Source organism: Carassius auratus, chromosome 8 (genome assembly GCF_003368295.1).
Source record: "Carassius auratus strain Wakin chromosome 8, ASM336829v1, whole genome shotgun sequence".
NCBI classification, from domain to species: Eukaryota; Metazoa; Chordata; class Actinopteri; order Cypriniformes; family Cyprinidae; genus Carassius; species Carassius auratus.
The window spans coordinates 10,225,260-10,250,004 of NC_039250.1; the positions used below are offsets into that span (position 1 = coordinate 10,225,260).

At 37.6% G+C, this 24,745-nt stretch overlaps 2 protein-coding genes across 3 annotated transcripts in view; both read left to right on the forward strand.

The window, feature by feature from the left end:
* Positions 1-2,569, forward strand: part of LOC113108005 (uncharacterized protein C1orf21 homolog) — a 31,918-nt gene extending 29,349 nt beyond the window's left edge. For both annotated transcript variants that reach the window (XM_026270855.1, XM_026270856.1), the window contains exons 5-6: positions 139-199; positions 1,071-2,569. In XM_026270855.1, coding sequence (XP_026126640.1) covers positions 139-199; positions 1,071-1,109 — 100 coding nt within the window. In that variant the 3' untranslated portion in view covers positions 1,110-2,569. The remainder of the gene's footprint in view (positions 1-138; positions 200-1,070) is intronic.
* A 4,701-nt stretch (positions 2,570-7,270) lies between these two features.
* Positions 7,271-23,754, forward strand: LOC113107964 (procollagen galactosyltransferase 2). Its single transcript, XM_026270798.1, has 12 exons — positions 7,271-7,500; positions 16,480-16,590; positions 16,803-16,920; positions 17,081-17,215; positions 17,875-18,079; positions 18,898-19,017; positions 19,758-19,831; positions 19,984-20,090; positions 20,175-20,307; positions 21,088-21,215; positions 21,326-21,532; positions 22,480-23,754. Exons 1-12 carry the CDS (start codon positions 7,271-7,273, stop codon positions 22,751-22,753), a joined length of 1,842 nt encoding a protein of 613 aa, XP_026126583.1. The 3' UTR covers positions 22,754-23,754.
* Positions 23,755-24,745: the final 991 nt, after the last annotated feature.

Below are 24,745 nucleotides of genomic sequence, written 5' to 3' on the forward strand. Positions count from 1 at the left end.
AGTGTTTGTGTTCTTTATGCTTGTTGTAATGGAAAATTCTAGCGTATTTGTTGCTTCCCTTCTCCTACCCCCACTAACTTCCTCTCTCTCTCTCTCTCCATCTCTCTCTCTCTCTCTCTCTCTCTCTCTCTCTCTCAGCATACATACGTCAGAGAGTCAGCAGGAGTTCTTCAGAATGCTGGATGAGAAGATTGAGAAGGTGAGGGAGGGAGGAAAAGTAAAGCAGGCAGCGGATGGGTTAGAGATTTTAAAGGGCCAGTGTACATTAAACCACCCTTCAGAGGACTGTTTGTTTATCTAGATTGTGACATTTAAAAGATTGTCTTGTCCTTCCATCATGTGAATCGCCTGTCTGAAACTTCCTGTAGACCTCTAGAGATAAAAAATGATATATTTATGGCTCTGCTTTTTCCCCCCAAGTACTTCCTTCTTTCCATCTCCCTCTCTTATCTGCCTTCGTCTCTCTTGAGGTCTGAGATCAACTGGAATTCAATTTATTAAATCTTAACATTTTAGATTTTGTTTTAAATAAGGTTATGTAAAGGTTGTAGCGCTTTTATACTGGGAAAAAAAGTAGCTATCCGCATTTCATAAATGAAAACGTATCTCTTTGTTCAGAGAGTGTTGTCAATATATCTACATTGGTTCCCATATAATCACCTTACCACCTAAATGTTCAAAGTTTAAGCATTTGCGATTGTGGGTAAAAAAAGTCTCATTAACCTTTTTTTATTTTGTGGCTTCAATAAGAAAAAGATAACTGCGAGATGTGAACTCTTGAGTTCTGAGGGAAATAAACTGTGAGAGAAGGTTGCAATTACCTTTTTAATTATTATTCCGTGCCAAAAACTGGCTTCCATGAGCAATCTGTTCTCATCCATAGTTGATGTTTAATATTAATTAGGTTTAATTTTAATGAAGAACAGAATTTTGGTCCATTGAGTTATATATTTGTGGTCTGAACAACCTGGCAACCACAAAATGTAGCGTTGCTTATCACTTTTGCTGCTAGTTAGGACAGAAACTCACTTTTTATTTAGTCTTTTTCTCTCTCTCTCCATATTCTTTAGGGGCGGGACTACTGCTCAGAGGAGGAGGATGTGACATAGCAGAGAGGCGCCAGATCTTGCCAGAGATGGAAATAGAGTGTGAACTCAAAAAAATCAGTGTTTCCTATGTCTGTAACACTCTGTTGATCTGAGAGCGAATGTGCGTGCGAGTGTGTGAGAGCGTGTGCTTGTGAGAGCGAGAGAATGCAGGACTTTTCCTCATAAGCTGTTGCATCCTTGACCCTTTCTCCTCTCTTGGGGTTGCCTTGCTTGGAGATCTAGATGATTTTGGGTGAAGAAAGAACAGCTCGTTTCATGTATTATCAACACAGACTCACTCTGACATGAAATGAGGACCCACGTCCCCCTTCGCTCCTCTCCTCCTACGGCCAGCATTGACACGGCCCCCTTCCTCTGCCTGGCTATGACGACGCCATCTGAGAGAGAGAGAGAGAGATCATGTCAAGGAAAGCGAGATGAAAGGATATGGAGAGAGAAAAAGATGCCCCTCCCAGTCCTTGTTTTAAGTGGCAGGCATATGGAGGAACAAGAAGAGAGCTTACGAACATCCTCTGGAGATAACGGGGAGTCATTTTAAAATGGAGTGTTGTGGGTTTTTGGGGGGAAAACTGATTGAACAAGAGAGATATTTTATGAAGAGTGACTATATAAATGAACTGGCTGATTATTTTGATAAGAGCGACGTGGCAAGTTTTTGAACATTTGAGTCTGGACACTGCCTTTTGAATGACTTTTTAAAAATTTGTTGAGATTGATTTGTTCCATAAATGTTTTTTTGCTTATTGCATAATCATACCTCTTTAAGCTTGTGCTGTAAAGGTCAGGACTGTACGGTGACCCCATAACACACTCGCTCTCACACACACACACAGAGAAAGACTTAAAGCTAAAGTTATCACCACACCCTCTTTCCACACACAGGTTTACACTTTCATTTTGTATAGCCTGCTATTATTTGTAAAGTTTTCAGAAAATAGACAGAAATAATGTCTAGTTTAAAACTAGTTACCCACACACACATCCAAATGTGTCCCTTACAGCCACCCACAAACTGGCAGCATTTCACTTAAAGATCCGTATTGACTGTTTATGCTGCCCTTTAATGCAGGTAATGGACTGTGAAGAAACTATGGCAGAGAACTGGGGTTGTCTGTTTTGTTTTGTGTGTTTCGAGGGCTGTATTTGTGTTCATCTGTGTCAGAGAACCAGGTCTTACTGTGTTAATCGTTGTCAAAGGGATGAGGTGTTTGTCTTAGGCCTGTATGCGTTTCTCACCCTGCCTTTCTTACTCAAAAGTATTCAGTAGTGTTGGCTAAAATGAATTCTCGTTGTTTCTTAAAATTCATAGATCTATTCTAGACTTAAACAGTATGAGGTGAGGTAGGGTCACTTTGTGGGACAGCGCAGGCCAAGCATCTGTCGTTATGATTACTGGATTGATTCCTTTTTAATTTTTATTTTCAATGTTTTCTTTTTATATTAAAATATAAGACACCGGAGCTGTGGTTTCTGTGTGCTGTCTCGCCGATTAATTTGTGTGTGTTTGTGTGTGTGTGTAGGTACTGCTTTGCTGACATCATAAATCCTTTACGGCGTCATATTTCCTATTGGGGGTCTGACTCATAACGTTAAAAATACTTAATGGTTTCTAGGGTTGAATTTCAAATGCAGAAATGTGCAGATCACATTTCAACCATGTCAAACCGTGCAAATGTTTAACTATATTGTTAAATAACTGTCCAACAGCACGTCTTTTCGGAGAATCCACACAGAGACCAACGCGAAGCATGTGTGCGGTTTAATTTCACTTACTTGTGGTTTGTCTCCACCTGCAGGTTGAAGAATGGAGCTACACTGATAGAAATGTATAAAATGCTATATTATTAGATTAAAATATATAATTGTATAAAATGAACGTTTATGTTTAAGATTTCATGACTGCTCACTATTTTTGCTTTTCATCATTTTGATACCTTTAGTACTTCATTTGGGTTGCTATAGTGCAGTGATGGACATTTCAGGGTATTTATGATATTCTGACACATTATTGTTTCCAGTGGTTAACTCTAATATGCTCCTTTCACAGCTTTTATTTACTTGGTGCTTCTAGAGAGTCTGTGGGTTTATTAACGCAAAAATCTCTTGTGCAGGATAATTGGGAAAAATGGACATGCAGAAAGTGCCACAAACCATTTTTTTGAGAAGTAAAATTGATAGCAAATGTCTATAACTCTAAAAACTTTTTTTTTTCCCCCTGTTCGATTCATGATTAGGAACATTAAGAATCCCAAAGAGATTGAGGTACAAAAAAAAAAAAAAGGTTTTTGTAAACCACAGCCAATAATCAATAAAAGCTTCTATATTTATATGTAAACTTGTTTAATATGTAATACGACTTTTGTGTATTTAATATTTAGAATATGTTTATAAAGCATATTATTAAAAGGGCTCAGCAAGATTTTTATAATTTTTGTCTTTGAAATAAGTCTCATATGATCACTAAGGCTGTATTTATTTGATCAAAACACAGCAAGAACACAGATATTGTAAATGTATTTCACAATTTATTCATTTATTTCTGTGTGGTCAAAGCGGAATTGTCATTACTCCAGCCTTCAGTGTCACGTGATCCCTAAGAAATCATTCTATGCTTCTATTTGGTGCTTAAGAAACATTTCTTCTTATCAATGTTGAAAACAGTTGTGTTTATATAAATTATATATTCTACGCAAATTGATCATTTTTATATTATATCACAGTTCATTATAAAAAATGCACTGTTAAAAATATTCTGTAAAATATACGGTAAAAAACCGGCAGCTGTGGTTGCCAGAATTATACCGTAAAAAATACGGTAAAACCATTTTTTGTTAAACGATTTTATACCGTAAAAAATACAGTTACACTATTGTAGGTTTAACGGTTTGACTTTATATTTACAGTTTAATACCATAATTTAACTGATATAATATTAATATACGAGCTTACTGAAGCACTGAAATATGTTTTGTACCTTTGTATTACACTGGTAACCACCAAAAGCAGGTGGTGATGAGAGAGTCACGTGGTGAAACAAAGCCCATCACAAGCAGCTTTTAAATAATAAGATACATAGAAGGTGCACAGTGTCATTCACACAAGCACTAAACACCATCATGGTGAGACTCATTAAACTGAAATATGCAATAAACATTAATTTAACAACATTTTATGTAACATACAAACCTAATAAAACATCAAATTCAAACAAAATTTGAAATGCACCGCAGAGAATTCTGGGAACGTAAGTTTACGGTTTTTCTCTGTAAAGTTTACAGGAAATTACCGTTAACCAGTAAACAGTTTTGTACCGTAGCATTTTCACAGTTTTTTTACCGTTAAAATCAGTCATTTTTTACAGTGTGGATTTACATAACATTAAACTAAAAATAAGTATGAAATAAAATAATGAAGCCTATTTAAAAGATACAATTTGCACAACATTTGTGATCAAATTAAAATAAAATAAAAATAAAGATTGCTGTTATTTTTGGATAAGAGTGCATCCCACCATATAAACTGTCAATCTATACTTTTTAATCAAATATTACACATGCATAACGTGGCTACTTTATAGGGTGAAGGCTTCATTTGATTTATCATACAGCTCTGCAAGTGAGAAAAAGGTACAGGCAAGAATATGGGCAGAGGCATTGACGACTTGTTCTTTCCACTGTAAGGTAAATCCCAATAAATCCCTTCTCATGTGAATGCCACCTCAGAGTACAACACGTTCTGGAGGTTTGGCTGTGGTGTTCTCTCTCACGTGGAGTTCTGGTGTGAGTTTAGTCCTAGTGCTTGTTATGCTCTCTAGAGGACAGCATTTGGGTGTTCTGGTGTGAGTTTAGTCCTAGTGCTTGTTATGCTCTCTAGAGGACAGCATTTGGGTGTTCTGGTGTGAGTTTAGTACTAGTGCTTGTTGTGCTCTCTAGAGGACAGCATTTGGGTGTTCTGGTGTGAGTTTAGTCCTAGTGCTTGTTATGCTCTCTAGAGGACAGCATTTGGGTGTTCTGGTGTGAGTTTAGTACTAGTGCTTGTTGTGCTCTCTAGAGGACAGCATTTGGAGGAACCGAGGTGAACGGTTATGTTTGAAGTGGATCTCAATGATGAAAATGGGATCATTTAGGTAGGTTTAATGCATGTGAGCATGAATGCGTGTGACTGATCTCCATCTGGTGTGTGTAGGAGAAGTGGAGGAAAGAAAGATCTGGTATGAGAGCGAGAGAGTAGAGTTCAGCCCTGTGAGAGCTCTGGCTTGGTTGTCACTCTGCATTGCCAACATGAGCTCACAGCAATTACATCTAACTCAGTCCAGCAGGCCTCTCTTGCCCTCCTTCTTTTTTTCCCCCTCTTTTCACTCTCCTCATTCTGCATGAATCTCTCACTTTTCTCATCCAATCCCTCTTTTGTCCACCATTAAACACTTCCTACATGCCTGACACTGCTTTTAACTGCAGAAACCCTTTATAAATGTATTCCATTACTGTCCTCTAATTATAAGCTCTCTGCCATTCTCTCATCTTTTTAAAAACATTCCCACTAGAACTTCGACGAGCCTCTTTAGAAACCTGCTTTCATTGGATTTACTAAAAGCTGCCACCTTTGTCCACAGAGAGAAGGCACAAGCTTCCTTGCATTCTGAAGTAACATTAGATCACTCTGGTATATGCATTTCTTTTGGGACTTGACACCAGTGACCTGATCCAAACTTCTCATATGGTGGTGTAAAATATTGCAGAAACTGTCAGAATAACTCATTTAATGTGAGAATTTGTACCAGACATAGTCATAGACATAGCAGACGGAAACCAGGTTTGCACCAGCCAGAGTAACTTAGCCAAATTTCTGCTTTGGCTGTTCTCAGAGAGTTTTACTGTCAGCCGAATGATGAAAACATTCATTCATATCCCCTAATGTCAAATATGGTTTTGGTGGAGAACCTGCGGGTTTAAAGGTGTGTCCTCTGTCTAACATTTGTCTCTTGTCTTGACCATATGGGAACCTTTTTTCTTTTTCTTTTTTTACTTTAAAGTGCACATAGATATAGTAGTTATGTTATGTTAACTGCTGATGAACGCTGTTGGAAGACTTGAATGTCCAGCTGGTATGCAAAAAAATATATTTATATATATTTTTTTTTTACAAAAATCCAGATACCATATTAATCTGGATTTAGAGTTTAAAGTAAGCGAATTCCAGCAGGCTAAACACAAAGAATCCGCCGAATGTTATCTGACATTTAAAATATTTTTTATTAAAAAAATAAATAAAAGGATCCGTAACTTTTAACATTTATACGAGATCATTATTTTTAGGTAGCTACTTTGTTCCTCGCTTCCAGTTTTAAACACTAGGGGTCGCCATTAGATCAAAAGTAGTTTTAAAAAGCGCAAAGAAATGCAAGTCAAACGTCCCTCGATAAAATAGTCCCTTCGGGAGCAGTTTTATTCAAAATCAGTCAACTAGGCTAAGTCTAAGAATATTCATCACTGTAATCTCATTTCGCCCATGTGCTTAAGCCACCAAAACGTCAGAAAATTGAGAAAGCTGATAGAAAGAGAAGCAGGTGTCAGCTGTAGTGAACTGGATGATGTCATGACTAAACTCTCAAGAGTGTTGGGAATCATGGGATGCAAGAGACGCAAATGGAATAAGATCAAGCACCCGATGGATAAAGTAGGATAATGTGCAATGTGGAAAGAATTGAAGGGAATAAACGAAATGGAATAAAGAGATCTGGACAACAGTGTTTCAGGAGTCAAAATAAGAAATAAATGAGATATTATTTCGCCCTTACATGTTTAGTTAGTAAATAATAAGCATCTTTTTATTTTTGCATATTATATGCATACCCAACTTAAAAGGTTGTTTCGGGTGACTTTTACTCTAAGTACAATATTTAAATAGCTATGCCTACCTATAGCCATAGAAATATATTCTAATAATAAAGCTATCATGTTGAGATCTCACTAAGCAGTTTTTCACCAGTTCTTTACGCAATGATCTGGTGAAGGGTGTGAAAATCTGGAGGAGGCAACCCACTTTCGTCAAGAGGTAACCTCTCCAACTCTCTCTACCCCTCCTTACACACCCTCTGTGTCTTCCAGCCTCCCATTCACTCACACGCGCTCAGGTTGTGACAGTGAGTCCATCAGGAAGAGATGCCGGCTGAGCGATTCGTGGTGGTGGCTGTGATTTGCGCTCTGGTGGCGCAAAACTGCCGTGGAGAGCTTGTGGCTCATGTGCAGGAGCTGAATCCCGTGCCTGAATCCTCTCTGCTCAAGCCCAAAGTCATGATCGCGATCCTGGCTCGGAATTCGGCGCACAGCCTGCCGTACTACCTGGGCTGCATCGACAGCCTGGACTACCCAAAGGACCGGATTGCGATATGGTGAGCGAGCCTCTCCAAAAGGGACGTGCGGCTGTAGAGGTGTATGGTTTGCATTGCAGCAAGTGTGTTCGTTGGTAGAACGCTGAGAAGGTCTGTAACATAGTGGGGTTATTGTGAAGTGCGCGCAGGTAGGGTTTGGTTAATGAAAACCTTCTGGCAGATAGAGGAACAGAGACGCGCTGTCTGCGTGCAGCAGACCTGTTAAAGCGGGTTTACTGCACTCTGTCCACGCGTGTGTGCACGGATTTAATTACATATTGAATGAAGATAAAAGGATTTTGCTGGCTAAGCAACATGTCCTGTCGGTTCTCTTTATAATTAGAGTTTTAGGATAATTTCTGTCAGCATAATTTTCGAGTGGAAATTAGCCCGTTTTGCGCAACCGCCCCTACCAACTGAGACATAGCCTACTTGTAATTTGTGTAATAACAAATGAAAGTAAATAATTGCAATACCTATGTTTTGTGCTGTCCTAAACATAAAAATCAAATGAGCTGCGTACTGTGACTTTCTCAAGCGAAATGGACTGTATTTATTTGCTCTAAATTGTAAATGTTTTGTTGTTACTGAAATGTTATTTGAAAACGCTGGTGAAACGTATACACTTGATTCAGATATCCCCGCCCACTTCTTGTATTTCTCAATAAATACAAGAGAGGGGAAGGAGGGGACAAGTCTCTTTCATGCTCACTTTCTATCTGTTTTTTTCTTCCTTTCAGCTTTAGGACAAACAAGTGATTTAGATTTCTTTCCAGATCAATTGGTTAGAGGCACAAACAACTTTAATTCAATCTCCCTCTCATCTCTATGCTGCTCCACAGTCTGAGCGGAGCAGCTTTGATTGGGAAACATTCACTATGTGTGTACCCCACTCCACTATTATGCCTTATGTTTTAACACTTTTTTACATTTATTTCTTTGGCAGGTTTTAACTGGAGAAAGTTTAGAATGATGCACACATTTATGAAGTGAAATTCATTTTCAATCCTGTTTCATGTCATTTGAGCCATAGGCTAAACTCTGCTACACAGAGTATGTAAACATACACAGAGGTATGGCTATGACATTTTGATTAAACATTACAAGTCAGCAACAATGAAAAAAAAAACATGCATGGATAAATTGTTTACAATAAGATCTATAAAATCAATTTAAAAAATAGGTAATTTCTTTATTTCATGTCAACTTTAGCTGCCTGTGGACATTTGTATGTGTGTATGTGCACTATTATGAAGGCCTGCAGGAGATTACTGAACAAACGGAGCAGTCAAATGACAGGCTGAAAGTCTCACTGCTTTGCAAAAGAATGTGGGGAATTAGGGGAAAGAAAGGAGAAGCAAGGGCAGGGGAGGGGAACTGTTGAAAATTACACAGGGGCACCATGAGTGGCCTAACAATCCACATTCCATCCCTATTGAACACGCAAACTGGTCAAACACAATGATATCTCTCTGTCCAACATTTTCTTCTTTTATTTGTTAAGTAAGTGTAGTTCATTAGAATTTGTGTGTGTTCATTATACTAGTCTGAAAAATAGTTGAATAGCATAACTGGAACAGAGAATAAGCAAAATTACTGATATCACTATAATCCTAACTATAGTTATGGAGATTTTTTATTCAAGTAAATGATAGCTGTACTTGTAGGTAACTACGCCTACTGTACTTAAAAAGGTAGGCAAGATGTTCCACATGAAATGAAAATTCACAATCGCATTCAGATCTCCTTCCATCCAATCAGCAACTGATGGAGAGAACAAATATTTTTTTCCATAATCTGCTTCACTCAAATGTATATCACAAAAAGAAAGAAAAGATCTGTCACTACTTACACTACCTTAAAGGAACTTTGATTACATAAAGAGTTTCTGTGATTGCCTGACTTTAGCAGGAGCTACGCTACTGTAACACTGAAGAGAACTGTTAGCACTAACGAGAGAGACAGAGAGGACAATCTCTTCTGACAGTGTCTTGATTAATGGTTCAGACAGTCTTAAGTAATAAAGAAGGAAGAGTGTGAACCCAGCGTCATGTTCCCTAAAGGCACAGTCCTGTAATTAACTAATGGTGCCAACACAGCTTTTACATAAGTAAGAAATGACTGATCAAGTTACAGTCAAGATTACTGAACACAGACTCGTTTATAACAGCCGACTGCTCTTTGTGTCTGTTTACTGGCCTTATCGGTATGATGTGATTTTCTTGACAACCATGCGAGCAGTTTTCCTTCAGACTCCGGTGTTCATTCCAGCAGTTTTGATGCTGTTGTTGAGGAATGCTGGGCATTTTGGCAAGTTAAATAAACAAAGTCTGTTGAATAGCTATAACAAAGGGCTTGAGAAAACACGAGAGATATGGTGGGTATTGATCTGAAGGTCAGATCTGCAAATGATTATTTGTGTTTTTCATTACAGCTCTGTGTGTGTTTGTGTTTTTGTTAGATTTGCGTGAGTTTTGCTGTTAATTAGACCCTGGCGCAGTGTTTGATGGGGTCTTTAGCCTAACTTGGGCATTTCTGCAGTTCTCCTTCAAGAATCAGTTTCTACTCTTTCCGACAACAGTTACCTCAATTCAGTTGTCTATCCCATCCACCCAAAACCCAAAATGCCTTAACCCAGCAGGGGTTCAAGTGTAGAGGAACAACAGTGCACAAAAGTCCAGACGGCAGGACGATTGCAGACTTTAGTCATGGGTGTCTGGAGTCAAGCTGGAATAGTAGTTTATTGGTGTGCAGTGTTCTGGGTCAGGGCAGGTCACCAAATAATCTACACAATACTATTATGTAAAAATGGCATGGTAGTATAGTGGATTTTGCAGCATTTTCATTGCAACACTAAATGCAACACTTGTTTGCAGTTTTGGATTGTTAAGTCACATGACATTGTATGGTTCTGTTGATTGGCTCAAAATGTTCTGAGGTCCAATGCAGCTGCTAATGAATTATTTGATATTGCATAACTTTCTCCAGGTATTATGTAGACCTAGATATTTTTGGGTCTTTTCTCACACTCCACAGAACGTTGTTTTAGGTTGCCTCAAAAGGCACACTTGACAAGATAGATGTGCATGAAGCAAGCAGATTTGTGGGGACATATAGGGAGGTATTTAGAGGTGGCAGAGGTTTATGTTGTTGAAGGAGAAATGCAGTTTTATTGCTCTCTCCTGGTTTCATCCTTCTGGTAAACAGTTGGGATGGCTATCATTCATGTCTGCAGTGCAATCAATCAATCTATCTGTCTACCTCTACCTGTGTCAGTCTTTTTCTCTCACACCCCTTTCCCATTTTTCTTGCTCTTGTTCTGTGCATAATCACATATCACATACCTTTTTCACAGTGTTTCACAGATGTGTTTATATTCACAAGGAAGATGAAGGGAGAGTTTATGGGTTCATGTGAATGTTTGATAAACTCTGTCAGTGTGTCAGGTGGGATTGTGGGAACCTCTCCTGCTTTCCAGACCGACTAGTCTATATGCACTCTTGAGAAAAGCATTCATTTTTACAGATACAGGATGTGTTTACAACTAATTTAACTACTTCTGTTGCTTTTGGTTCTCTTAGGTCCTAGTTTGCAGCTGTATCAAATGAAATGTATTTGTACCTTTAATGTGTATGTAATTATGTACTTGTAGAAAAGATGTCAAATGTCATGAGGGGGATGAACTAGCATCACACTCTCTAGATGTGTTTGTGTGTGACATGGCAGGGCTGTGTTGACAGAGGGTGGCTGGAGGAATTTGAGTACAGCAAGGGCTTCACAAGCCCCTTTGCCCCCTCCTCAATCTACAGAGCCAGGCAGCCACGTCAGCCCATGCATGGGGGCAGAGCTACTGCAAAGCAAGCACACACACACACACGTGTATACACACACACACATCTGTAACTGGCTATGTTTGAACCAGTGGGCATTTTCATTCATATTTTAAAATGTTTGTTTGAAATACATTCATTTTTTTGTATCTTTTCTCAATAATGTTCCAAAGCAGAACTATTTGCACAGTGTATGCAGTAGTATACTTTGTCATTTTTTTGTGTAATAGGGAAGGTTCATCTAATATGATTCTGTCATCATTAATTAACCTTTATGTTGTTCTAAAACTGGAATTTGTAAAAAATAATTCGGACACAAAAAAGATCAATAATGACTTTTTTGTCTATACAATGAAAGTCAATGGTCCAGTGTTGATTTGGACCTCATTTACTTTTATTTACATAAACAGTTAAAATATTTTGAAAATATCTTTTTATGTATTCTGATTCTGAAGAAGAAATTCATAGAGATTTGGAATAAAATTAAGGTGAGTAAATCATAAATCAAAATTTAATCTTTGCATTGAACAATCCCTTCAAAAAGTCAATAGAGGATCTACATCCAAATTAATCCAGATATTTGAAAATGTGTTTTAGTTTCAAAACGCTACTACCATTTTTTTCTTCTTCAATTTTGTAAAAGTTGTTTGTCAATACTGACTTAAAAAAGGCATCAGCTTTCTGCAAATATGTAAAATTTCATAAACCTTACTAAGGTGATACCAAGAGACCAGACATAAGTTCTCATTATTATGTCATTCTTCTGTTTTCAAATTTATGTTATGAGGGCATAGTTTGTAGTTATTAAAGACTGTTCTCTGTGATTATGAACACACATGCTCATCTTAGTACAACAGACCCATTGTTAAAGTTAAAATGGGTAATCAGCCTAGAAGGAACTTTATTTAAGCACTGTCAGAGCAGCTCTGAACAGTAGAAGACTTGAGAAAACAACAGATATATGGTGGGTATTGATCTGAAGGTGGGTATTAGTGGGTATATGGTGGGTATTTTCACACACAACACTATGCTAGTTCATCCCCTTCATGACATTTGACATCTTTTTTTACAAGTACATAATTACATTCACATTAAAGGTACCAATACATTTCATTGGATACAGCTGCAAACTAGGACCTAAGAGATCAATCCAAAACATTCTAGCTTAATCTGCCTTTTCTCCTACACATCTGTTATTTTCTACTGATTTATCTAATTCAAGGTTCATGTAATCTCTGTGTTTTACTCAAACATGATTGCTTCTTTTATTAGGGGATATTCCTCAATATCTCTCATGGCTGTACTGTGCAGGTGGAGAAAGTTTAAGATGTGTGTGTTTGGAGGTGAGTAGCATGTGGTGTCCAGATGCTGTCAATAAGGACATATGAAGGAGAAACAGAGAGACAAAAAGAGAGAGTGAGCCTCGGGCAGTCAGATAATGAGCTGGAGACTTACAATAAACTTCAAACAGGCGGTGAAAGAAAATCAAGTTTTTATAAGCAAAGTCCTGCTTCCTCCAAGCACAGCAGGAGCGCCCACATATAAAACCTAGAGCTAAATGTCCTGCCACAAACACACACACACACAGATCCCTAATCAACTTTTATCATGAGGTTCACTTACAGAATATTACAAGTGAAATCTAACACACATGTATTTATCCTAATTTATTAAAATACACATGTACATCTTTTGTTTCATTGTTCATTTTGTGAAAGCAGTGATCTTTTTGACACAGAATTAACCTGTGTTTCAGGTGTTTCGATACAATGATAAAAACAGATTGGACTGATGATTTGTTTTCAAAACATACAAAATTCACATGAATCAAAATACAGGTTGGGAGAAGCATTAATAATACAATCAGAAAGTGTTTGTAACGTCAGTGTCAGCAGTGTGTTTTTGCCCTTGGGTGAGGAAATTTAGGGTTCGAGAGGTGAGAGTGAAAGGTGAGGAGAATGTGTCTGTCTGGATATATGACTGACTGAACCTTCAGAAACCAGAAGTTGGAGTCATTCATATGCTGGCAGGCTTGAATTCCTCTGGCTGTTTACTTGTCCGGTCATGAATATGAGTGTTGCCCTCTGTGTCCAGAGCTGAGACACAGCTTCAAAAAATTCATACAGGCAGAAATACACTCACATCAGTGCTTATATTTGGGTGAATCAAAAAGCATGTTGGGATATTTTATTATTATTATTATTAAAGAAAAGAATATGTACAAAAAATATATGTCTTTCAAAAAAATATTTTTTTAAATATATTATTGCAATTATTTTTATGAGATTGTTTATTTAATGTATTCTTTAAATAGCAAGGGATTTATAAATCATTGTAGTATTTATTGTTTAAGCAATTTTAATATAATAAATCGTTTAAACAAATTAATATTAATCACTATTAATGAAAAGTAATGAGAATCATAATTACAAAATATTTCCACAGGTTGATATGATTCTTTAGGGTTTTAATGAAAAGCCTGTAACATACTTTGGTTAAAATTTCTCAATGGTAGTGTAAAACAACACCCTTTTTACCCGTGTCAAAAACAGCTCTTTTCAGAGCAAGCCGTTTTGTAGCATTTTTCTTTAAATGTTAATGAGCTCTGCTTGAGGTAGATCGGGCGCATTCCCTTCAGAAACGAATGTAATTCACGCGCGTCTTCAGCGGCTCAGATCTCGGAAGTAAATGACGACTGCTAGGTTCATTATTACATCCAACAAAAAAACACCTTCTGTGCTGAAACACCACTGTCAATCAAACTATCATGGGGTGGGGGTGGGGGTCTGTCTGTGTGATGTCACACAGACAGGCACCTGAGATCGCCTCGATTTGAGAAAGGGGTAATGATTTAACGAGATTTAACTAAAAAACGAACAAAAGAAAAACACTGGGTGGATCAAATCATAAATCTAAATTCTCACCAGGGATACTTGCACACTTCGCTATGTGTATATGTGCATTTTCTTTGACATGGAGCAGCATAACCCAAAATGCATTGTTTGGGTTTTCTCCCCAGGTTTCTCCCCAGGAAGAACACGTGATTTGCCATTAGAACACGTCATTTGCCATTAGAGAGTCATTTAACGAGATGCAGTGAGTCTGTGTATTCCAGATGTTTATATCAGTTGACAGAGCCACAACATGTTTATTTAATTCATATTAATGCAGAAATAGAATGAACAGAGAACTGAACATAAGTATGAGAATTGCATGCAAAGAAAAATCTGACACACGTGTATTTATCCTAATATAATAAAATACACATGTATGCACTGCTTTGTTTCATTGTTCATTCTGATTTTAATGGATTTTTCACAGATGTTTTGGAAAATTTATTGCAGCTCGAAGGCCTGTTTTCCTATAAAACAACTGTGGCACACTTGCATTAGCTGAAGTCATCAGATAAGCAGTGTGTGTGGAAGCAGTTATCTTTTTGACACAGAATTACCTGTCATTACCTGTGTGTCAGGTGTTTCGAACCCGTGATAAAAAACCAGACTGCTTATCAAGCTTGATGCTGTCTGTTCCCTTTGCTGTTATACACTCATAAAATCTTGGACACCCATAAAACATAAAACACATATACATTACCTTGGCCTGTATTGTCGGCACTCTTTGTTGGAATATGGTGTTATGATCGAGACATAGCTAAGTAATTGTCTGTGTTTGTGTGTGTGACAAAATAGCAGTCATGGTGTTGCATAGCTGGTCTATAACTTATTATTTATAGACGAAGAGTGTATAGTAATATGAGTTTACTTAGATGCACACACTGCATACACTGTTATCTGCTGTCTGACAATGTTTGTTTATGGGAGTTATATGTGTATTTTTTGGGTTTACACTAGTATTATTCACTACAGATGTTTAAGGCAGACACAGCCGTAGATTTGGAAGGCAGGAGTGGGAATGTCCGTCAAAATAAAATAAGAATTAATTTAAAAAATCTATAAATAATAAATAAACCCCAAAAACAGTCAAACAGATATAGAAAATAATACATTTACATAATTGTACATGACAAGTAAAATAACACAAATAGACTCTCTAAATTCTTGTTTCATGCATAAATCTCAGTAAATTTAGTAATGTCAATGCTTTAAATAAATAAATGAGTAATATATACAAATATTATAGTTTTTTTCTTGCTAAAAACATCCAAGCCTTCTTTAACAAATGTCAGTTTACTTGAAGTACAGTAAAATGGCACAAAATAGACTTTTCCCCAGAGAATAAATTGTAACCAGGCTTATATTTTGTCCTGTTTAAAAGTATAAACCTCAGTGAAATGAGTGAAGGTTATGCTTTAAAACAAGTAAACGATGTCATTTATCTTCTTAGCTAAATGTAGGCCTCTATTGCTTAAAGGATGTATAATTAGTACTTGAAAATAAGAAAAAAAGGCTGCTTATGAATAGGCTTTTTGTAATTTATTATTATTATTATGACTCATTTAACTGTTTTTGCACTTGTCTACACATTAGGTGAAACCGAATCCAGTTTAATTTCCTCCATCGCCTTAAAATTAATCCTGATGCTGCTGCAGAACATCCCGCAGTGCTCTATTAATATGGATATACACACCAGTTGAATTTTATTTCTGGTAAAGGTGGGGTGAGGAAATGTGAATGTGTGTGTGAATGTGACGACTGAGGTGATGTCAATATTTGTTGGTTTTTTCCCCACATGGTTTCACTGCAGAGTCCCTGTGCAGTGGAGGTTTCCACTGGCACAACCAAACTGCCCTGACTAACTGAGGACACTGAGTGTGTTTGTGTGCTTGTGTCAGTGTTTACATGTGTTCTCCACAAGCCACAGAGTAGTAATGCTGGGAAAACTCACTGTTATGTCACACCGTATATGTTCGTCGCTGTTCAAAATATAAATGAGTTGCTGTTTTGCAGAAATGTTGTTGCAAGTCATTGTTTGATGAAGTCTGAAGTTTATGATTTTTTTTACTTGCTAGTAACATATTGAACTATGCTAAGCTAGGCCCTTGAAATGCTTATATAAAACTTAGATCAATACGTCTTTTACCTCTCACAAGCTGATGTTGGCAAGCTGTTGTTAAGGCCACTTCCTTGCAAGCCCATAAATGTGCCTGAGGAATTTTATCAGCCCTGAAAATACAAACGATGTAAAATCTAACCTTTATCGTTTCTTGAAGGGCTGCAACGGACCATAATGTGGACAACACCACATCCATGCTGAGAGAATGGCTGAAGAACAGTCAGAGCAGATACCATTATGTGGAGTGGAGGCCCATGGAGGAGCCACGGTTGGTTGAAAACATCTTGTTCCAGAACAGGCGGGTTCAAAGTCAATTGGCACTAATGGTTGTTCATGTCAGGAATTTTCAGCAGACTGCTATTGTCTTTCCCATCTAAATCTAATGATTTCCAGAACAGGGATTAAAAAAATCATTACAATTCTGTCATTATTTTGTCACCATCCTGTTCCAAACTTATGCATCTTTTTTTTCTACATAAGGTCATACACAGATGAGTGGGGGCCGAAACACTGGGCTCCATCTCGTTTCAGTCATGTAATGAAGCTCAGACAGGCGGCGCTGAAGGCTGCACGAGAGCGCTGGGCTGATTATATACTGGTGAGCTCACGGTACTTCCCTTGCTTGTCAGAACTGACTTATGTTACATTACACTCATGTTAAATAAAAACCGCAAGTACTATTACTCCAGCTGTATTCATCATATGAAACTTATTAACGTAAATAGTTCTCCAACTACATCTCTCTCTTTTTCTCTAAGTTTGTCGACAGTGATAACCTCCTGACCAACCCACGGGTGCTGGATCTCATGATGGCAGAGAATCTCACACTGGTGGCACCCATGTTGGATTCCCGATCGCTCTACTCAAACTTCTGGTGTGGCATCACACCTCAGGTAAACCTTGTTCACCTCAGGCTCGAAGAGTAATACAAATACAATTCTATCATCATTTACTCACCCTCGTGGTTTCTGTATGACTTTCTTTCACCTGCGAACCTTAACAGAAAATGTTTTTTTGACCACACAGTGGAACGCAGTGTTCATTACAAATTTTTTGGTTACCAACATTGATCAAAATATCCTCATTTGTGATTTCCCAGAAGAAAGCATTTCATAAAGTGTTCGGAATGACATTAGGCTGAGTAAATGATCATTGCATTTTCATTTGAGCCAAAAATGAAAATTCTGTCATTAATTACTCACCCTCATGTTGTTCCAGACCGTAAGACCTTTGTTAATCTTCAGAACACAAATGATGTTACTTTTCATGCAAATCCAAGAGCTTTCTGGCCCTTCATAGACAGCAATATAACGAAAATGTTCCCAGACCCAGAAACACAGTAAGGAAATCAATGAAACACTCCATGTGACATCAGTGGTTCAGCTGTAATTTTACAAAGCTATTAAAGTATTTTTTGTGCACAAAGAACAACAATTCTTCTCCCTTTCTCAGTAAGGCAAGATTTCAAACTGAATTGTACTTTCAACATTCACAATTAAAACGTTATTTTAACCAATGCTTCAATAGCCTGATATCTCTGCCATTTTCTCAGGGTTATTACAAGCGCACCCCAGACTACCAGCCTATCCGTGAGTGGAAGCGTTTGGGCTGTTTCATGGTTCCCATGGTGCACTCCACCTTCCTGCTGGATCTGAGACGTAGCGCCACACTCGACATGGCTTTCCACCCACCTCACCCCGACTACAGCTGGGCGTTTGATGACATCATGGTCTTTGCATTCTCCGCACGACAAGCTGGTGAGAGATCTCCATTGGATTGCTTTAACAATGGTCCATTACGGAGCAGCACATGACAGGAACATGAAACATAAATATCAAAATAAAAGTGCAGAATATTAAATATTAAATGCAGAATATTAAATATCAAATAATAATGTCAGATGTTATAATGTTAAAGTAAATGTGTTATATATGTGGAAATTAACATTAAGCTAATACATGCTGGTATTATAGTATTTTTTATTGTTTGGTTATGCTACACATTAACTAATGTTAATACTGTAAGTGTTGCCATTTTTTAATTAAGTGCATAAGTTGTTTTGGAAATCTTTTCAGAGCAAACAGATGAAAGGCAGTTAAGAGTACCTTTCTTCTGTTTTTGGGACCCTGAACAGACACGGTTTAGAAACTAACACATAAATCACTGCACCTCCAGCTGTCCAGCTCCAGTATATGTTGCTGTGGAGGGTTTTGTGTTAGTATAACACATTTAATGTCAGATCATTTTGTGGCTATTATAACCAGCTCCAGCTGGGAAGTTTTATGGCCTCTTTGGGTGTTTGTGGATGTTCCATTAAGTAAATAATGTGTGTGTGTGTGTGTGTGTGTGTGTGTGTGTGTGTGTGTGTGTGAGAGAGAGAGAGAGAGAGAGAGAGTACAGTGCATTTACAGTAAATCAAATACACACACAGCTAATACAAAGCCGTCAAACCATGACTCAATCACACCCATGAATAAAGTCATGACAACACCAAACCACACAAACATACAAACATACACTGAATTATGTTAGATATTCATGATGTGTCTATATTATGCTGTTGTTTTTTCTGTAGGTGTACAGATGCATGTATGTAACAGAGAACATTACGGTTTTCTGCCTGTCCCGCTGAAGGCCCAGCAGAGTGTAGAAGATGAGGAGGAGAGTTTCACACACACCATCACTGAGGCCATGAGTGAGTATCACCACTCACAAACACATTATATACACATTAAAGCATAGATGTGTAATACATTCACTACAGTACAAAGTTTAGGGCTAATTCTATTTTTAAATGCTTTTGAAAAAAGGCTTTTATACTCTGCAAAACTGCAATTATTTGATCAGAAATACAGTAAAAACAGTAATAATGTGAATTATTTTTTACAATTTGAAGCTGAATTTTCAAAAGCCATTATTCTAGTCTTCAGTGTTACATAATCCTTCAGAAAGTATTCTAATATTGACTGATTTGGTGCTCAAAAGTCTTTTTTTGTGGAAACCATGTTTTTTTCAGGATTCTTTGAATAGAAAGTTCTAAAGAACCACATTTATTTGAAATAGAACTCTTTTTTACATTATAAATGTCTTTTTTGATTAGTTTAATGCATCTTTGGTGAATAAAAGATTTCTCAAAAAAAAAAAAAAAAATCTTACTGACCCCAAACTTTGAAACAGTAGCGTTTGTTTATCAAGATATTTTCTTCCTGGGGACCGTTGCCTGCTCCACAATGTAGGCAAACACACACACACCCATAAAAAGCACACCCATGGCCACTGTCCCTAATAAACCACCCTTTTTTCAGCACTTTAACCTATTTTACACTTTCTATTTTCAACCCTTATTATTTACAGGTTTTATTTAGATTTTGTTATATTCCAATGTGTAATGGTCAGATGTCCATGTTATTCAACTAAAATGCCTTTTTCTTGCAGTTGATCATCACATAAAACCCTCTGAGTTTCTCTTCACTCCACCCAAATCCCAGGACAAGATGGGCTTTGACGAGGTGAGAGAGCAGAATCTCTGGAATGTCTTGCTTGACTGGACACTCATAATAGATATTCTGCAGAGAAACCTGATTTAAGCTTCTTTGAAGTGACATTTTCTTATTTTTCCCTGCTTCAGTCCTCAGACTCTCTTGCTCTCTTTTCTGCTTAGATCTTTCTGATTAATCTGAAGCGGAGGTTGGACCGGAGGGAACGGATGTTGAACACAATGGCAGTGCTGGGACTTGAGGCCACGCTGATTGATGCTGTAGATGGCAAGTAGGTCATCGAGGGCACATTCTGTTGAATCATATTTGTGATATTTGGGTAACTGTTGATTTGACCTTTTTCATTCCCTGTCAGGGGTCTCAATACATCTCACCTTCAAGCTCTAGGTATAGAAATGATGCCGGGATATAAAGATCCATACTCTAATAGGGTGCTGACGCGTGGAGAGATCGGCTGTTTCCTCAGCCACCACTTCACCTGGAAGCAGGTACAGACATACTCGCATGTAAACACTCACTATAAATAGAATATGGAATAGAGCCCAAGGTTTTTCCATTTTCAATATATAATTAATGAAAGGAAATGTCTTTCAGAAAATGCTGATTGTCAACCAACAGAGGTCAAGTTAAATATTATATGAAAGACTTAATTTTGTAAGTTTTTAGTTTTGGAAAAAAATTGGGACGTGTCTTTATACAATTTAAAACTCTCCTTTTTTTAACGCAACCTCAAATAAATATTTTAAATATATATATAGAATAAACATAAGTAAATGTGATGTATAAAACATTAAATAGGAAACGTATACAATACTTCCCATTAAATCAAAGAACAATACTTTCTTTTTTCTTTTAATAACATGTAAGAGTTGAATGATTGAGATTGTCAAATGAGGTCTATACTAGTATTTGTCTAAAAACGTAACTTTTTTTTTCTTCTTTTATATTAAATTATATTTCTTTAACACATCTAATAATTATCACAGGACAATCGTTGAATTTGTGCCACTAATGCTTTAAAGCAAAGTAAATGGACCATATTGGCAGAAACTTCTGTATATATGTACACACACAGTCTTTATTTATAGATTTTCACTGTTAATTAATGTTTTATTTAAGCTAAACATAGTATAATGTCCAGTTAATCAGATGAGCAACATTGAAGTACATTTTTCCATTTTCTGAAACAAGATTTTTCAACAGACAAATTGTTTTCCGTTTACTTTGTGTGTGTGTGTGTGTGTGTTGTGTGTGTGTGTGTGTTAAAGGTGGTGGAGAGGGGACTGCAGCATGTGCTGGTGTTAGAGGATGACGTGAGGTTTGAGCCTCAATTTAAAAGGAGGTTACAGACCATCATGGAGGATGTTTACAAAGCTCAGCTAAACTGGGACCTCATGTAAGAACAGCACCAGCTGAAAACAAACACACGATGAGACGTTTCCATCATTCACAAAAGCATACTGATTCTCTTTCTGCATATCTCTCTTGCTGCTTTGCTCTCCATAGATATGTGGGCCGTAAACGGATGCAAGTAGCTCAGCCGGAGGTGTCCGTAGAGGGTGTTAATAATCTGGTGGAGGCTGATTACTCATATTGGACTCTAGGTTATGCCCTTTCACAGCAGGGGGCCAAGAAACTCCTCGCTGCTCAGCCGTTCGGCAAGATGCTCCCTGTGGATGAGTTCCTGCCAGTCATGTTCAACAAACACCCAAAGTAAGTGTGATGCATGGATGAGTGTGTGGATAGATAGATTGATGGACCGGTAGTTCAATCAATAGATACAAGAAAGCACTGATGGATATATAGATAAATGGATGGATCAATCGATAGATAGATTAATGGATAGATTTTGCAGAAGCTTTTACATGGCAGGTACACACTGAAGCTGTACTGCTGAGTGGGACAGGAACAGTGCTAGATTGTTCAGAGTGTGGGGGGCTGGGTATGGTGTCCCTACTGGGCCAGACAATGACTGCCTTTCTACCCAGCTCAGCACTAGCTGTGACCCCAGCATGTGGTGCCTTTACTGGCCCTTCTCTCTCTCGCCTAACACCCTCGGTACCCTGCGGTCCTTCTCCTCTGTTGTCTTGCTTTCTCAGGGTCTCTCTCCCTACTTTGTGGAATTTTGGAAAGGGCCAGTTCTTCCTGTTCTCTGCATTCAAGGGACAAAATTCCCATTGATGGTTCTCTGAGTTTTGGGGGAAGGGCCATTGGTATAATCACAGATGGATTACTGTATAAATATACTCCACTTTCTGTGTGTTTGTGTTGTGTGTGTGTGTGTGAGAAAAAGTGAAAGAGTCATTGTGTCGTCCAAGTGTGTGAATTTAGTGTTGTATTACTGTAAAGTGTAGTAAATAATGCAATGTTTTCATGTTGTTCAGATAGCTTTACCCATTATCGAATAATTAAATTCTACTTAATATACATTCATGTAAAACATTAGTTTGCAAACATTAAGATGAAAAATGTTTAGGGTCAGTATGATTTTTTTAAATACTTTTATTCAGCAGCAATGTTTTAAAATAATGGCCATTGAAAATTTGATTTGCCATCACAGTAATAAATTATATTTAAAAATGAATATATGTAACATCAACTGTGTAATTTTTCTCATGCCCTTGCTTTTCTTCTCCCCTCCCCTCATGTCTCTCTCTCAGTACGGCATACATGTCTCACTTTGATCCCAGAGATCTGGGTGCTTTCTCTGTTGAGCCTCTGCTGTTGTACCCAACACACTATACAGGTGAGCCGGGTTACTTCAGCGACACAGAGACCTCCACTATTTGGGATGACGAAGCCATCAACACAGATTGGGACAGACAGTATGCTAAAAAAACTGCTCAGCAGGAACAAATTCGCTCTGTTGCTCAGAACAGCGTCACTGGGGACACACCACCACCTGCGTCCCGAGCCACACGAGACGAACTCTGAGTCCTCAACGTTTTCTCAAACTTCACAACTGAATGACAAAACACACTGATTCATAGACAACTCACTCCTCAATATCCAGCAGTCCCCTCCTCCCTGGCGACACTTCGGCCAATAGCATGACAGCTGGCTGGGATGCTCGAACACCATTGGCTGGCTGGTTGATTTTGTGCAAAGACACACAAGCTCCTTTTATTTTCACTTATTTATTTCATCATGCCTTCCAGGGACCAAACTGTCCTCGGTGGACACTTCAAAGTGCGGAAGGACTGGACGGAGGAACATAGACAAATGGAAGTTAGATTTGGGTTTGCTAGTGGATGAACATGATAGATTAATCTTTGTTTTAATGTTTGCTTTTCAAATTTTTTTTCTTTTGTAATATAAGAACAGATACAGTTTATGCGCAGAGTACAGAATAAAAAAAATTCTGATGCCTGTTTACATTTCTACTGTATATTGTCAGGAAGGAAATTATATTTTAAATTGATATAGCATCACAAATTCACTTTTAAAATGTAATTCATGTGTCAATAAAATTAAGAGCAGTGTTTTATCTAAAACACATTACATTTTCTTAAAAGGTGAACATGTGACTTTTGACATCATTCACTGGTCATTAAGTATGTGATTTATTTCTTTTTTCTTTTTTATGAATAAGAGCAACTGTACAAACAACTGTACAAGTACAACGCTTCAAAGTGTGTGTGAGACAAAAGGTGTTTTGTGTTATTGTGGACATCATATTGTCAGTAATTCCTTCCAGAATATTCCAGAAGGCTCATGTGTCTGAAAAAGTGTATGATTCTACTGGGCATCATGTCAACTATCATAATTTGAAATGGCTGGATGCAAACGCCCTCATTTTTCCAAACAAACTTGGATTTTTCCACTCAGCAGGCTGGCTCCTGTTCTCTGACTGTTGATTTCATTACCATCTTTGATATCTGAAGATGTCATGGTGCTGGTGGTGGGCTGATTCAATAAAAGTGACTGATCAATAATATAATGAGTCTAATGATGTCTGTTCCCAGATAACACAAATCATAGATTCACATTAATTTCAGTATATTTGGCAACCCTTGTGTGCTTGGTTGGTTAAGTGTCTTCTTAAATAACATATTACCAAAAGCCACTGTTTCTGTCCTAAAAACTCACTAGATGTGTTAGAAAACTCCATTCAATGCAGAAACGATGTGTATGTGTTGGTTTATGGCTAAAATGGTAAGCTACTGCATTTGGCAACCAAAAACATGGCACACCAAACCATCTAAAAACCCTGACCATAAATAAGCTTGCTGTTTCAGAATGTGCTGCCAATTTAATGTTAATAACCAGTGAGTAAACAAGAGATGTTTACACAGAGTGGCCTGTGCTAAAATGTCTTCGGTCTTTGCCATGTTGGTGTTGGTAGATTAAACCATTAGTTTAATTTACTGAGGAATGTAGTGATATTGATGTGGCAGAACAAAAATAGCAGCATTTCCTCCAATCAGTAATGGTTTCCCTTTAACTTATGGATAAAAAAGTTTTATTAATTTTACTAGCAAGAGTTGGAGAGACTGACTATGTATTTATTACGCTCATATGAGACATGTAAGCTATGTTCAGTCATACCATAGCACATATATTAAAGTACAGTAGATGTATTAGTATATTATTTCGATGGTGCACATTATGGTGAAAATTCAAATGTAAATGTGGTAAAAATGCATTTGTTCATCCGTGCTGTAATATTAGGAGACACTACCATCTGCTGGAGCATGGTGGTGTTGCATTTGTCTGTGAAATAAAGTTAAAAGGTATTATGGGTAATGAAGACCCAAAACATTACTCTCATCTCCGGCCTTACTGGAATGTGGAATGTTTTCTGACTTTTAAGCCATCATTCAGGTGGGATAACAATGCATTTTTCAACGTATAAGACATACACAATCCTAAACATGTTCATGCTCTCTTATACAGTGAAATACTTATATATACAGGATGGTTTAT

Excerpts from the sequence above, each read along its gene's own strand:
- LOC113107964 (XM_026270798.1), top strand. The coding sequence starts at position 7,271 with ATGCCGGCTGAGCGATTCGTGGTGGTGGCTGTGATTTGCGCTCTGGTG. Across the intron at positions 16,591-16,802 it reads AGGCCCATGGAGGAGCCACG|GTCATACACAGATGAGTGGG; the intron begins GTTGGTTGAAAA and ends TTTCTACATAAG. Across the intron at positions 19,832-19,983 it reads ACAAGATGGGCTTTGACGAG|ATCTTTCTGATTAATCTGAA; the intron begins GTGAGAGAGCAG and ends TTTTCTGCTTAG.